This window comes from Oikopleura dioica, chromosome XSR (genome assembly GCF_907165135.1).
Source record: "Oikopleura dioica chromosome XSR, OKI2018_I68_1.0, whole genome shotgun sequence".
Taxonomy (NCBI): Eukaryota; Metazoa; Chordata; class Appendicularia; order Copelata; family Oikopleuridae; genus Oikopleura; species Oikopleura dioica.
Genome location: NC_137294.1, coordinates 4026847 through 4041161, shown reverse-complemented (window position 1 = coordinate 4041161; position 14315 = coordinate 4026847). Strand labels below are relative to the sequence as shown.

Genomic DNA, 14315 nt, shown 5'->3' with positions numbered 1-14315 from the left:
CTTTGTATCAGTTTTGCGAGAGAGGCAACATTTAATTTTAATTAATCGTAGAACGAAACGGACAGAGCGGCCGATTTTATATAGATCACGTGTTCGTGCAGAAAAGAAAAATGACGTTGCATTAATTTCGCGAAAGATCATTTATTTAGCCTTTTCATAATTCAATGAATAGAAGACACAAAGTTGAACTTTTAAAACAATAAAAAAGCCTAGACTTCTTCTGTCTCTGCAGCCACATCCAACTCATTGATTCCAAGTCGAGCGGACATTGCTGGGTTTAGGCAAATAGAAATCAGTGCTAGACGAACTTTATAATCTCTGTCATGTCTAAGCAATCTCAACATACCTAAGGTGAACAAGCAAATGCAGACGAGAAAAACTGTATACAACGTGAGGATTTCCATATCTATATCCTTCAAACTCGACTACTACCAACACCCTGTCCACTTCGACGGTGTGAATTTTCCCAAAGTGTATGACCTCCAAATAGGGGGCTCTAAGATTGCGACGTCAAACCTGCTGACTGAAAAGATTTACAAGCGAGTTGGATGTCGATTTGGATTATGATTATATAATATAATAAAGAGGAAAGAAAAAACCCTCACAATCGCGCAATTAGCTAAATACTGAGTATACTATACTCTAGAAAAATACTCTAAGACTGATGAATTATCTGTGAAAAACGGGCTTGTCGGTCTTGAATCCGCGATTCTCACGTTGGGAAAACTTCCTGCTTTCTTGAGGCAGTGTTAACTCCGCGGGGGAGCCGATGTTCTGTCCATGCAAAAGTCGAATTCTGGCAGTCAAATGTATAACAGTATTAACAGAAAAGAACTGGGTTTGAATTGAAGAAAGACCTATGTAGTAAGTTTCACTTGATAGCATTAAATTCCTACTATAATTGTTGTTATAAAAGTAGTAATATAAAAGTATAAAGGTATTCTAGTTTTCTCATTTTCTTATGGAAACATGAATTTTTCACTCGAGTTTTATAATGTTTTCAGAGCAAAAAAAGGTGGAGCCCGTCCTTTTTATTGTTTTATTTGTTTAGCTTTTCCTTATTTTGGTATTGGTTCCTCTATTTACTAGGGAGTATTTGAGGGTTTTTGCCCCTTGCTGTCAAAAAGCAACAAAAACTCGATCACTTTTTTTTAAACTTTCGACATGCAAGAGTAGAATAAGAGAAGAGTAAAATGCTTTGCAAGAGTTTTGTCTTGGGGAGTTTCTTGGGCGCAGTCGCCGGACAGAATGCGTTTGCTCCGCCTGTACGGTCTCAGGTGAACCTGCCGCCCTATAAATCCAACGAGATCATCTCTTCACTAATCACGCAAAATGTTAAAAATGGACAAAACACCAATCTCGATCGCTTCAAGGAAAGTGCTCCTCACTCCATACAATATGTTAATTTCCGTATGTTTACAATAACGTAAGTTAATAATCTTAGACTCTAAACAGCACAATGAAAGGTGAATAATCCGGGAAACTATTCTTGCCGGGTTCAAGTTTTGAAAGAACCTGCTTACTCTCGAATGGGAACCGTTTTCCCGGATGTGTTCGACTGCGACTTTGATTACGGATCAGTTTGGTATGAGCATTATGGAGGAAGTTTATTGCATAAAGGGATGGATCTTTTTTTATCTCCTGATACATTCAGCATTAAATAATGAAAACGTATGAAAAGCGCCATGAAAGACAACGTAAAGATGCGCGTGTTTCTTTTAGCGGAAAAGCACACAATCGAGCAAGACATTTACATGAACGTCGAGCTGGATCGATCCCAATGTTCGCTCATTCGGCACGGGCTGATCGAAATTATAACAAATAAATTAACCTCTACAATGACCTAGATGACCCTTTCTGAAAAAAGGGAGTGTTCGATAAAGAACAAAAAAACTCGAAGTCTCTTAGGATTAGCCCAGGTTAGCGTCGGAAACCATCTGTCAGTTCGACAAGCAGGAGTCACCGCGGAGTTATCTACTAACAATATAGGAATTGATCATGAAATTTTCAATGCGAAGCACGTTGTGCTTTCTATACACTTTTCTGATTCAATAAAGATTTCGCAACTGGATACAATGTACTGGATACAGACTGCTACGTGCGCTTCTTTCACAAAAACTTTCCTTACTGGGGCTATCTGATTGATGAAAACGACGAGGTCGTGAAAGAAATCAATACGAAGTGCATCGACTTCCGCACTACTGGAAAGAGATACAGATACAAACACTCTAAATGGCCTTCTCCCGACAAGGATTTTATTCCAATTTCGGTGGAACTTATAGACCACCAATCTGGATATGTTGTTCGTTCGGAAAGACACCACATTGAAATACAGGTAGACAACTATTGGTTTCATAAATTAAGTTATTAATAAGATTATTGGCGGCGCAAAAAGCTCTCCTCCGACAGCTGACCCAAGTTGTGACTATCTCATTTCGGTGGATCAGTTTGTGCTGTCTAGAATTTTTCCGACCGATCTGGCAGCCATCGACCGTGAAACCGAAAAATCTCGGCTTTACTTTCGAATTGTGCAAAAACCAGAAGTCGGTTTCATCACTCATGCGGACGATCACACGCGCCCAATTGAAAGTTTTTCGATGAAGGATCTTGAAAGCCTACGGATCATGTATCAGCCACCTCCTGTAGCCTATGACCATCTTCACCAAGTTCAATTCAAAGTTGCAGTCTTTGACGATTTCCACAGGCGAAGCAGACCGATTGACGTCTGGATTCAAATTGATAGACAGATGACGGAAGCTCCAAGAGTTACATGGGTAATGTTTTATTCTTAAAATATTTTGAAATCTAAAGCTTTTTCTGAATTTTCAAGGTTAAAAATAAAGGCGTACATGCTAATCCTAGTACGTGTTTTTTTATGCTGTACTAACCAAATATCTCCAAGGGAGACTTTTCCGAACCCAATAATGACTCCTCGTTGATTTTAATGATTTTAAGAACACTGGACTGACCTTGTTGGAGGGTCAAACGCGCGCTCTTTCAAACGCAAATTTCATGCTCGAAGATCCCGATACACTTAAAAATCTGAAGTTCATGGTCACTGGAGGTTTACGTCACGGTCTTCTATTGGTAAAGGGTCGTCCTTCGTACTTGTTCAATTACATCGACTTACTCAATAATGATGCCGTCTACGCACACGATGATTCTGACACGTATGGCGACTTTATTGAATTGCGAATTGTTGACGGTGGTCCGCCGGGGCCGATGGCGTTGCCTCCGACGCGCTTTACGATTCCGATTCTGATCATGCCAAAAGATGACTCGCCGCCAGAGATTACTTCGAATCTGCTGCTCAAAGTGCGCTGGGGGCAGCAAGCAAAAATCAGAAGACACATCCTAGACGCATCCGACTTGGATACCTCTGACGATTACATTAAACTCGTTATTACCGAATTTCCAAAAAACGGGCAGCTCATGATTCAGCGCGAGTGGGATCCTGTTCCCTGGCCGTTGCAAGAGAGCGAACTTTACCAGTTTGAAATCTTCCGAGGACATCTTCTCTATCGTCATGATGGCTCTGAAAATTTGGACGACACATTCAAGTTCTATTTTCGTGATCATTACAAGCGACAGGCAAGGATGTTATTAGCTCGTCAAAGTTCATAATTATGAGCAGCGTATCAACTTAAAAGCCTCAAGATAACTTTGCTTGCTCTAGTTTTTCTCAAAGTAGATTTTCCATAGATTGCACGTTGAACGAAATAATGATAAGTTTCGAGCTCTGCCGATAAACGGTGTTACTGTGCTTTTCATGATTATAATTCCGGATTAATTTCAGATAAGAGCCATTTAAGAATATCGCATGCATCCTCTTAAAGACAGAAGGAAAAGTTTTTCGGATTCGCGCAGAGCAAAATGATAGGCTTCCGCCTTGGCCAGAGAAAAACTGCACATTCTGTCTAACAATGAATGAAGATGAAGTCCTCCCGATCGGCCACGCAGAGCTCGGCTATCTCGATGATTTCTCTGGGCCAAAAGATTTGACTTATGAAATCGTCAAGTCCTGCTCTTGCGTAAGGGTTCAATAAAATTTCCTTTGTTGTAATTATGAAATTAATAATTATTAATTAAATCTAGCTTGTCAATTCTTTGAACCCTTTTCTTGCGCCACTTGTGCCCCGGAATTCAATGACCCTGGCCGGATCGTGCGAATTTCGGAATCGCTTGACAGATTGAAAGGAGAAGGCTTTACCGAAGTGGCGAAATTCACACAGCAAGAAGTGAATCACCTAAGGTAAAAACTTGGGAGCAAACAAATCGCCGGAAAAAGTCCTTAAAACTATGTAGGCTGGGATACGAGCCTCCGATGACTGAAATCGGCCCTGACCCGATCAAAGTGCAGTTTGCATTCAAAGTTACCGATGCAACTGGAAAATCTTCTCCCGTCCACACATTCGATCTGACTGTAAAGCCTATCGATAATCAGGCGCCAGTTTTCCGTTCAAAAGCAGCTAAAGTACAAGTGAAGGAGGGCGATTGTACAAAACTGAATCCTCGGAAGTTGTTTGAGCTCCATGATCCGGATACCAGATCACGCGATCTGACAGGAAGAGACTAAAACTGCGGTTGATGAGTAAAATTTTCTGTAACTTCAAGATCTATGCATAAATCAAATTTTCCGGCAAGTTTTTAGGATTCAATTTCAGCCTCGCTTTAAAGTCAGCTTTATCAAATCACCTTTGAACGGTCATATTGGACTACCCTTGGGAACTCCGATTAATAAAGACCAGGATTTTACGTTAGGGGTCACGAAGATGATCTTTATTAGACTATAAGACTCATTCTTATTTCATTCGGCACTTTAATGTTGACCCCTACGAAGCTTTCCGAACTTGCCTCTTTAGTTTATTGTCATGACGATTCCGAAACTGAAGACGACATCTTCACAATCATGGCTCGTGACCCGAAAGACAACAAAAGCAATTTGTTGGACATTCACGTGAAAGTTTCGCTAGTCAACGACCACCAGGCCGAGTTTAGAGATGGCCTCGTAACGCGCATATTCGTCGAGGAAAATGGCGAAAATTGTCTCTCTCTTCGCAACATTGACGTATACGATTTCGATACGGCGAATTCAGAGCTTTCTTTCTCAGGTATGACGGCGTTTCAAAGCGCTATAAAATTAAGTCAATATATTTTACTAAAATAATTTTAGTCGAAAGTCAGCCCCGTATCGGTCGAGTCATCATGAACGGGCGTGACGTGCGTGACTTCCGCTATGAAAGTATCGGAAAGAATGAAATATGTTTCGTCCATCGAGGAGAACTTGGCCAAAACGATCTTCAGGATTCATTTATCATTTCTGTGGAGGATCCCGGCTACATTGGCTCTAAAATAGCGGCAAGGCATGGTTCCCATGAATTTGAAGTAGATCAGAAAAAATAATCGGACCCGAATTAACAGAATGCGATTTGACGTTAATATACATCGAGTTAACGACGCTGCTCCTCGTATTTACTCCAATAATGCCTTATTGGTCGTGGACGAGGGCGCAGCCGTCATACTGGAGAAAGAGGTATTGCGAGTTTCTGATGACGATACAAACGTTGAAGAGATCGTTATTTGCGTTGTGAAGCAGTTTGAGCATGGATTCTTTGACAGTATTGCTCCAGCAAGCGGCTCTGAAGATCCTCTTGTCAATAAACCCATCGACTGCTTCCCCTACCCTCACATTGAAAAGGGATTCATCCGCTATAACCAATTCCACCATCTCGGAAAAGAACCGAGATCAGATGCTGGTGCAGTCACCGCCACTGACGGCGATTCCATCACCGCCCCTCTAGAAATTCGTGTCAAAATCAAAGATGTTAATGACGAACCACCGCTGTTAGAAGTGAAAGACTCAATTCAAGTCTTAGAAAATGAGCTCGTTCTTCTTAGCGATGCTATACATGTAAAGAATTCTATTCAAAATATTTCTCCAGGAACGGCTTGCATTCGTAAATTTCAAAAATATTATTTTCGGCGGAATTAATCAAATGTGTCAGCCTTGTCAAAGAGCGCATTAAAATTCACTTCAATCGCCCAGAACAAGGCGTGATTCTTAATAAAAGACTACTGGATTCAGTGAGCAGCACGTTTGGGTCATGCGAAGAGTGTCAAAATGACGCACCAGAAGAAGATTCCAAAGACCTTCTCGAATCGGCGAGTCATATCCAGCCACTAGATCAAATCTCACTGAAGGACTTAAACGATCCACTAATGGAAATCGCATATGTTAACTTTGGTCGTGGAGTAGAAGAAGAATCCGACGAAATAACAGTAACAGTCACAGACGGAACACATCAAATCTCAAAGAAGATCACGGTCAAAATAGTTTTGACAAATGACGAGTGTCCAGTTTTAGCAACTCATGAGACGCTTCAAGTGGAGCTTGGCGAAACAAGAGTTATCTCCAACACTGCTCTTCATTTAACAGACATAGATAGTTCTCCTTCTGAGCTACAATATGAGCTTCTGACACTTCCACAAGCAGGCGTTCTTGTTGTCACCTCTCCGGGAACGCGCCCTTATGAAATGAGAATTGGCGATAGTTTTACTGAAGAGCAAATCCACCAGAACCAAGTCCATTACAGACACAATATAGAGAGCAAGCTTGAGACAGATAGCTTCACATTCTCTATGACAGATGGAGCCAATACTCTTCCAGAAACAAAGCTGTCGATTCATTTGTCTGGCAGCACAGTGAAGAACTCGATTCATATTCAGGCAAAACCGATCACTATTCGTGAAGGGGAGAGGCATTTCGTTTCTACCGATGAGATTACAGCAACGGATGGAAGTACTAACTTTGAAGACGTGAAATTCGTCATAGAGGCTAAGCCCAAAGGAACCGTTAAAAATCTTTCGATGACTTTGATAAGAAATATACCAAAATATTTAACGTTTTTCAAAGCTGGCTATTTTGCCCATTTTAATAACATCGAATCTCCGTTACGAACTTTTACTGAATTGGATATCGTCTCCAGAAAAATCGTCTTTGTCGCTGAGAGCAAGAGAGATGTGAAATTCGACCGGATTCCGTTCTCCGTTTCCAACAATCGGGGCGCCACAGCACATGCTTTCTTTGAGATGGAAGTTATTCCTATCGACGTGGAAATGCCAAGATTAGAGCTTGCCAATTCCCAGGTTTTTCTTCAGACAGGCGATAGGATCGGGTCTCTAGAATACAACTACCAGGAGCTTATGGCATTAGTACACTGCGACCCAGAAGGTTAACTTAGTTACGTTTTCAAATTTCAAAATTACGATAATGTGTGACCCTTGAATAGTATCGTACTATCGGACGACTTGATTCGTCTTTCGGATCCAGACACAAACGACCTGGACGTGTTCATAATTCTCGAAACGCTACCAAAGCACGGACGCCTAATCGCTAATGGCGCTGAGGTGTACGTCCCGGGGCTTAGAGTGTCACTGGAATCCCTCAAACAAGGCAAACTCCTTTACCAAAACAACGGAAACTCGGCTTCCATGGATAATATCAACATCGCGGCAACCGACGGACTTAACGACGGATACTTGAGTGGTAACATGGAAACCAAGCTCCCCATCACCCTCACATTGCAGGTAAACTTGAATTGGCTGCACAGATATACGGTATATCATATACCTAACATTAACTGTTTTATTAATGAGCGGGCACATATTTTGCAGTTACAGCAAACTACGTGTTACTCAAATTCAGTAGCTACTGGTGATTTAGCTACTACGAATTCTATGTGCATGTTGCGGGTTGACCACAAAACCGGATCAGTTTTGATTTCATCTATCGTAGATAAACCATCCCGACATAAATCCACCACAGATCGTCATCAAGAAAATTCCGGAAGCCGTCACTCCAATCACGTACAAAGGCACGGCTCTTTATTTCTATGTTTTTTGTAACCGGTCGGAAGGGGGATTTGAGCCCAAGAAGGCGAACTTCATTATGTGGTTCTCATCGATGGCAGCACTCTCAACACTGCTGACAGTAACACTGACCCCTCATCGATCAAGTTCGAAGTAGACTCTCCCGCAAAGAGTTTAGGTCACTTGATCTTTGTCACCTCATTCACTCCTGCGAAGACATTCACACAGGCCGATGTTAACAAGGGGCGAATCGGTTACGTCGTTCACTACAAAGATTTCCACCCTGCCATCGTACCAACTGGAAGTTTCATGTTCACGGTCAGCGATATGTGGGGCAACACCAGGTCAATTAACTCTTTGAAAATATGTGATCCTAATACTTGTCAAAGTCCTCCGCAGCTGTTTGTGATCAACTGGCCTGTAATAACTCTGGACAACACACTGTTGGATATTTGCGAAGGAGACTCGGTCGAGATTCCAGTAAGGCGCTTCGGCGGTTTCTTGGAGTCATCATTTGTCACTGTGGAGGTCGAAGGCATAGACACAGCGAAAGTGAACGATGATTTCTTCGCCCGCCCCAGCTCTTCCTTCCAAATTCAATTCGATCCCACAGAGGTCTCCAAGTCTATTACAGTCCAAACTTTGGAAGACAACTTTGAGGAGCCGACGGAGGAGATAAGAATTTACTTATCGAATTTGCTTAATGCAACGCCTGGTTTGTATCGCTTTCCGAAAAGGTTAATTATATCTAAGTTTACAGGGGACAAGATGAAGCTGACTATCCGAGTGCATGATAACCACAGAGGCAATTGCGATAAAAGCGCACTCTCAGAAATTCCCAAGAACATGGCTCAGGAAATGTAAGTAGAGACTAGCTTGATTAACTCAAACTCTGATAGAAGTAGTGGCTCTCGAAGAAGATCAAGAAACGGTCGAGTAAATGTGGCACGAACCCTCGGCGATGGTTCCACCAAAGGAACAGCAGCTGGTGTCGCTGAAATAGCCAACACGAAAGTATGGACGTTCCATGCAATGAATGGGGCCGTCGTCAGGGAAGAAGACGCTGGCGAGTTCATCGGTAAACCTCTTCTAGAATAAATTCAAAAGAAAAACAAAAGGCCCGACCGAGATTTGAACTCGGGATCTCCTGATTACTAGTCAGGCGCTTTAACCAACTAAGCCATCGGGCCTGTCCCCGGTGATTCTAGAGTTATTATGTAAATCAAGTATATGAGCTAGCAAACGAGAACATTTAATGTTAATTTAACTATCTAAATTGCGCTAAACTAACTCATTTCCGAAGTTACACTTGTTTAGGAGCTGGAAATCGGGTGCCCACAAAACATGTGATCGAAGATCCGTCCGTGATAGACCCTGATAAAGGGACTTACCATTCGGGCTCTACAGTGTCGGATGCCTACTCGGAAGATTTCGTAGTGCCAGGTACACACGAAAAACAGCGAAATTAGCGGATTTGTAATAATTCTTGAGATCGCGGTGACTGGGCACTTCGACGAAAACGAGCACGTTTGGCGAGCTCCGGGCGCAAGGACATTGCCACTTCTAAAGAAGAATTCACTACATGCACGCCGTATGTCAATTACTTTTCAAACATCAACAGCAAGAGTTCGATGTTAATACGCAACGAGATATTTTTTTGTAAATGTCTGACATTTACAATAAAATTAGCAACAGAACTCATTTACGAGTTCTATCAATTTATTTCTGGGGGCGCCAAAAGATTCTTTTTAGCTTCCTCGGCTTTTATTTCTAAAAAAATGTCTAAATTTTGTTAAAGCTCGATTTCGGGAGCAATATTCGTCGATGATGTAGGAGGAACGACTTACTTATGCGACGGAAATATTTGGATACCGAAATCGTCTCCTCGAAGTGCTCTTAAATCTTCAAACAGAAACAAAGCACCTTCATGCCCAACAGGGTGGGAGATGATCAAAGGAAACTGCTTCAAAAAGGTGCAAACACCCGAAAACTGGGTGAACGCTCTTTACGAATGCAAGCAGCAGGTGAGAAATTATATTTTATAGCTATAATGCATCTGAGTTATTTTGAAGGACTCGACATTAGCTGTCGTTCACAGCCGACGCCTTTCAAAAGCACTCATGCTCGAAGAAAGAACTGCTTTTTGGATAGGGCTTAAAATGGACGCCGAGAAGTGGCAGTGGGTCACCAAGGAACCAGTTGGAAGACTGTTCTGGAATTCGAAGCCTCGAACGCACGATAAAAGCTTCTTCTGTGGAAAACTAGGTCAGAAGAAACAATCTGCCTAATCTTAAAATTGCATTTAGAAATGAGCTCCAAATTCTCACCAGAAAACTGCCGCCAAAGACTTCCATTTATTTGTATGAAGCGGGCCATTGCTTGAAAACTCCTGTCATGTATATTTTTAGCAGAATGAATAAAAGCACCTCATGTTCTTTCCACTTCTAAAAATCAGTCTCACTTCTTATTTCATCGAAAAATTTGCTCTATTTTGTCCAAAGCTGGTAATAATTTGGGAGTTCGGTAATCACGTGACCGCGCAGCGCGAGGCACTCTTCTGATTTCTCCTAAACATCGATTTTTGTAACGAAAGTGAGGAGCTTTCCGAATGAGCTTAGACGGGGCTCTATAAATGTGATTTTGCCGGACATCATAGTATTATGTGATATGCGACGACGTAAAATCAGATGTCATTGCCTCGGGTGTAAAACAACCTAATGCATACATCTGACAACCTTTCCTCTGCTCTTTCAGTCATCCGAGAAATAAACATTTTTCTTGCGCTATTAGCCGACTTTCGAATTGTTCCGAGAATTGTTGATTTAGTAGAAGAGTGAGAAATGGATTGGGGCGTTTTGTGGTACTCGCCAGAGAAGCTTCTCCAGGAAATTGACTACAGATGCGAGGCAAGCCTACAGTTGATTTCGCTGCTAAAAGATATCGCTGCGCTAAAGGAAATGGTGAACTTTTTGAGAGGAGCATATCGAAAGAGCGGTAAGCTTTTTTGTTCAATTCTCTAAATGCCGACTCTTCCGGCTGCCAATTTATAAAAGCCAAAACTCATATATCGAAACTATTCATTTTCGAGGCTGAATTGAAGCTAGAACTCTAGCTTGAGAATGAAAAGTATAAATTGAAAATTGAGATTGATCAATTTCAAAGACTGCTTTACGACTTCTCCAAGTTTATCGGGACAAATTACATGGGGAAAAATTGAATGATAACAGTAGCGTACAATTGGCGGCAAGACAGAGTGGTTTCAGCAGAGATCTATAGTATTAACCGTTGTCATTTTATGCGAAGTATGCTATGTTCTGAAAGATGTGTACTTAGACGACACAATCGAAGACGTATGCCAGCTGTATATTATTCAGCTAGCAGTGTTGTCGGCGCGAAAAGAATGTTCACCCAAAAAAGCAAGAATTTAATAAAAAGTTGAAGCATATTTGCAAGAAGCATCATCTGAAGACGAACAAGTCTAAGGACAGCTGCTTCAACTCTTTCTATGCGCTTTTCGACTACTGCCACGCGAAAGCAGACACGCACGAAAAGTCCTCTAAAGGAACAGATAGCAACTCTCCTGTGGCGCGAGTGTTGCGTAAGAGTAATTGCTACCTGGCGGAAGAAATGCTCGAGGAACTCCAGAACGTGTCGATTGAACAGGAGGTTTTCACTTTATCGCGGACCAAAGACTACGTTATTACAGATCTACGTCGAGATAGGGAGTGCCTGAGTGACGCGAGGAGAGCACTTCAGAAGGCTAAATACGAAAACGAGCGGCGAGCAAAGGCCCATTGTAAAGCACTCAACAGTTACGAAAAGCACCAGAACTCCAAGGACGTTGATAAGTACAGAGTCGTCTACGCTGATAAGATGGCCCTCTTTGAGATACGTGTTTATAAACAATCCAAGTTTGATAGTCAGAAATCGAAGAATACTCTCTTTTTACTAAATGCGCAGTTTATAAACTCGATGCCAGAGTTCGACAGAAGAATATTCTCTGCAAGTGGATAAGTTCAATCAACTACAAAGATCAAGTGTTGAGCACGTGATACCAAACGCATGTCGTACTCTACAAGAAGTGTATTCGAAAAATTCGAACACGTGGCTCGAGCTACTCACTAACATTGTCAAGATTGAGACTAATCTGATTGAGAAGCGCTCTGCGCAACTCAAAAAATTGAAAATGACCATCTCTTCTGTCAATCCTAATGACGATCAGGAACGCTTCGAATCAAACACACTTTCGTTTATTCATCTGATTAAGAAGCTCGTTTTACAGGTAGAGGTCACAAAACAGCTACAAAAAGAAAACGTTGATTACCCGCGTCCTGCCGAAGTGGAACTGCCAAATCTGAAGAATTTAAAATTTGATGAGATCACTTTGGGAATGCCGACGCCGACGATTTCGCGAAAGCTGGCGCCAAGTTCACCTCGAGTGGAGCGGGACTCCGGCCATTCCTCGATAAGAAGGAGCTACAATCGACTCGTAGAACCGCTTCCGGAAAGGGTTACAACTAGCGACAGCTCAATCCATTCAATATTTGTTTTATGAAAGACTGTCTGGAGACTCCTCTAAAAGCCTCGATCATCTCTGCGAGAGAAGAAGCTAAATGAGTTTTACTCGTCGTCCGTCGGAAATAGACAGCGTTCAATCTCAATAGGAGGGCGTAGTCTCCTTCCAGAAGCTCCCGAACAGGTACCTGACGAGGCGGATTCCTTCGGAACTGGCAGCTACATGTATGTCGATCGCAGCAACACTTCCGAAACTCAATCAAGTAGAATTTATGAAGGTAATTTGCGCCTTCTGAGTTCGCATTACTATTGATAAGATCCGTATCCCGAGAAGAGTTTTGCCACTTCTGCGAGTAACTCGCCAGCACTGCCCCCGCGAGGAACGCCACGTCGATCGCGTTCCCCAGCGAAGATTTACGAACGCATCCGCAACAAGGCGCGGAATAAGTCGAATCCGGCATCGCCAAAACTTTCCAATGTAGCGAGATCCGCACAATCCAAACAATACCACACGGAGCGCGCCGAGTACAACAATCCCATCGAGAAACTAAAACCCAAGGAGTGGCTCGTACTAAATAAATTTCGCATTCACCGTTTTCCACCCTTTAAAAAAATTCTATTCGAATCTGAATGTTTCAGAAGTTTTTTTCATCTATTTACGAAGAATTAGCTGAGCGAGGTGCACAATAATCAGGACAATGGCTTAAAAAAGTGTCACTATGCGGGCAGCTGGGAAGCAGCACCCTTCTAACGATGAGAATACATTCAGAAGATTGGTTTATCTCTAACTGATATTTTGAAAATGAGTTGAGCTCCGATAAGAAATCAATTGCACCGCCGCCGCCGCCTTCAGCGGATGAGGAAAAGGGTCGACCTTGCAGAGCCATGTTTTCATTCAAGGAACTGATACAAAAGTAAAGAACTTTCTTTTAACATACGTTTATCCCTCGACATTATTATTTGTATCATATGCTAGGCTGAATTTGAGCGCTGCATATCCGTGTCGAAGAACGAGCAGCTATCACTCTTTCGAAGTTTGTCTGATGGCTGGTCGTTGATCGAGAACGAAAAAGGCCAGCGAGGGTTTGTTCCCACCGATTACTTGGAGTTTTCATTTTAGCTCTGCTGAATAAGAAAGTGATTATAAATCTGCCAATTCGTGAATATATAAAGTGGCATGGTCTTTTAAGCAATCGATTCGAATATCGATTGCCCCTTTTATATTCTGTCTGTGTGATTATTCTGAACATGATAATGATATTTGACTGCTACTCAATACAGCTATTCAAATGCCTTCAATCTCTTCAATTTTGAAAAATTTCGTATTTATTGAGCAGAAAAACCAAAGTTTTCATAAAAAAGGGCCGGCGATGACAAAAGCCACCTTGGGAAATTGAATTGTATGATCGAATGTAGCTCACTGGTTTAACTGAGAATAAGAGGCTATCGAGTTTGTTTTTCTAAAAGAAATTCCTGATAGAATATTTAGAATAGCTTCTGTGAAGCTTCTGTGGTGAAAATGCCGCCACTGTGGTAGCGCGTAGAACGGGTTGCCAGAGGGTTGAGACGATTGCTTGTGCCTGATCAGATGGGTCTATTAACGTCCATCAGTGATGAACCATCACTCATTAATATGCGAATCAAATGAACAAAAATTTTGAGACCCAGGCCTCGCAGAGTACCAGTCGAGTTAAACTCATCTTCGGGCGTAGTTGAACTCATCATTCGTCTATACTGTGTTTTTCTTTCCTTGATGCAGCGTTTTCTGAAAACTGTTATTTCCCGTAATGGTGGTTATGGCACTGGAGAGGGCAGACAACAGGCGAGCCCAGAAAATGTGTTTAGAATCTTACATGCAGAAGACGAGAGAACCAAGAATGCAGATTGCAATCCATGCACATAGTTCCCTTTTTTCCAGAAATGGTTTGTAA

General features: G+C 42.0%; 2 protein-coding genes and 1 non-coding gene across 3 annotated transcripts; 2 read left to right on the top strand and 1 right to left on the bottom strand.

Moving 5' to 3' along the window:
* The first annotated feature begins 1341 nt into the window (after nucleotides 1-1341).
* Nucleotides 1342-4046, top strand: LOC145708862 (FRAS1-related extracellular matrix protein 1-like). Its single transcript, XM_081786560.1, has 7 exons — nucleotides 1342-1410; nucleotides 1467-1585; nucleotides 1682-1782; nucleotides 2058-2335; nucleotides 2376-2774; nucleotides 2956-3591; nucleotides 3837-4046. Exons 1-7 carry the CDS (start codon nucleotides 1342-1344, stop codon nucleotides 4044-4046), a joined length of 1812 nt encoding a protein of 603 aa, XP_081642686.1.
* Nucleotides 4047-7261: 3215 nt separating this feature from the next.
* LOC145708861 (FRAS1-related extracellular matrix protein 1-like) lies at nucleotides 7262-10307 on the top strand. Its single transcript, XM_081786559.1, has 11 exons — nucleotides 7262-7587; nucleotides 7796-7874; nucleotides 7928-8213; nucleotides 8259-8584; nucleotides 8630-8729; nucleotides 8769-8947; nucleotides 9187-9312; nucleotides 9361-9460; nucleotides 9668-9893; nucleotides 9942-10134; nucleotides 10176-10307. Exons 1-11 carry the CDS (start codon nucleotides 7492-7494, stop codon nucleotides 10250-10252), a joined length of 1788 nt encoding a protein of 595 aa, XP_081642685.1. The 5' UTR covers nucleotides 7262-7491; the 3' UTR covers nucleotides 10253-10307.
* Nucleotides 8986-9059, bottom strand: TRNAT-AGU (transfer RNA threonine (anticodon AGU)). The gene has a single exon. It is a non-coding gene; the product is annotated as a tRNA-Thr (tRNA).
* Nucleotides 10308-14315: the final 4008 nt, after the last annotated feature.

Bases quoted from the DNA above. Each gene is read 5' to 3' on its own strand.
- LOC145708862 (XM_081786560.1), top strand. From the start codon at position 1,342: ATGGACAAAACACCAATCTCGATCGCTTCAAGGAAAGTGCTCCTCACT. The intron at 1,411-1,466 runs GTATGTTTACAA...GCACAATGAAAG, and splicing joins CATACAATATGTTAATTTCC to GTGAATAATCCGGGAAACTA. The intron at 1,586-1,681 runs GTATGAGCATTA...ACGTATGAAAAG, and splicing joins TTTGATTACGGATCAGTTTG to CGCCATGAAAGACAACGTAA.
- LOC145708861 (XM_081786559.1), top strand. From the start codon at position 7,492: ATGGATAATATCAACATCGCGGCAACCGACGGACTTAACGACGGATAC. The intron at 8,948-9,186 runs GTAAACCTCTTC...ACACTTGTTTAG, and splicing joins AGACGCTGGCGAGTTCATCG to GAGCTGGAAATCGGGTGCCC. The intron at 10,135-10,175 runs GTCAGAAGAAAC...AATTGCATTTAG, and splicing joins CTTCTTCTGTGGAAAACTAG to AAATGAGCTCCAAATTCTCA.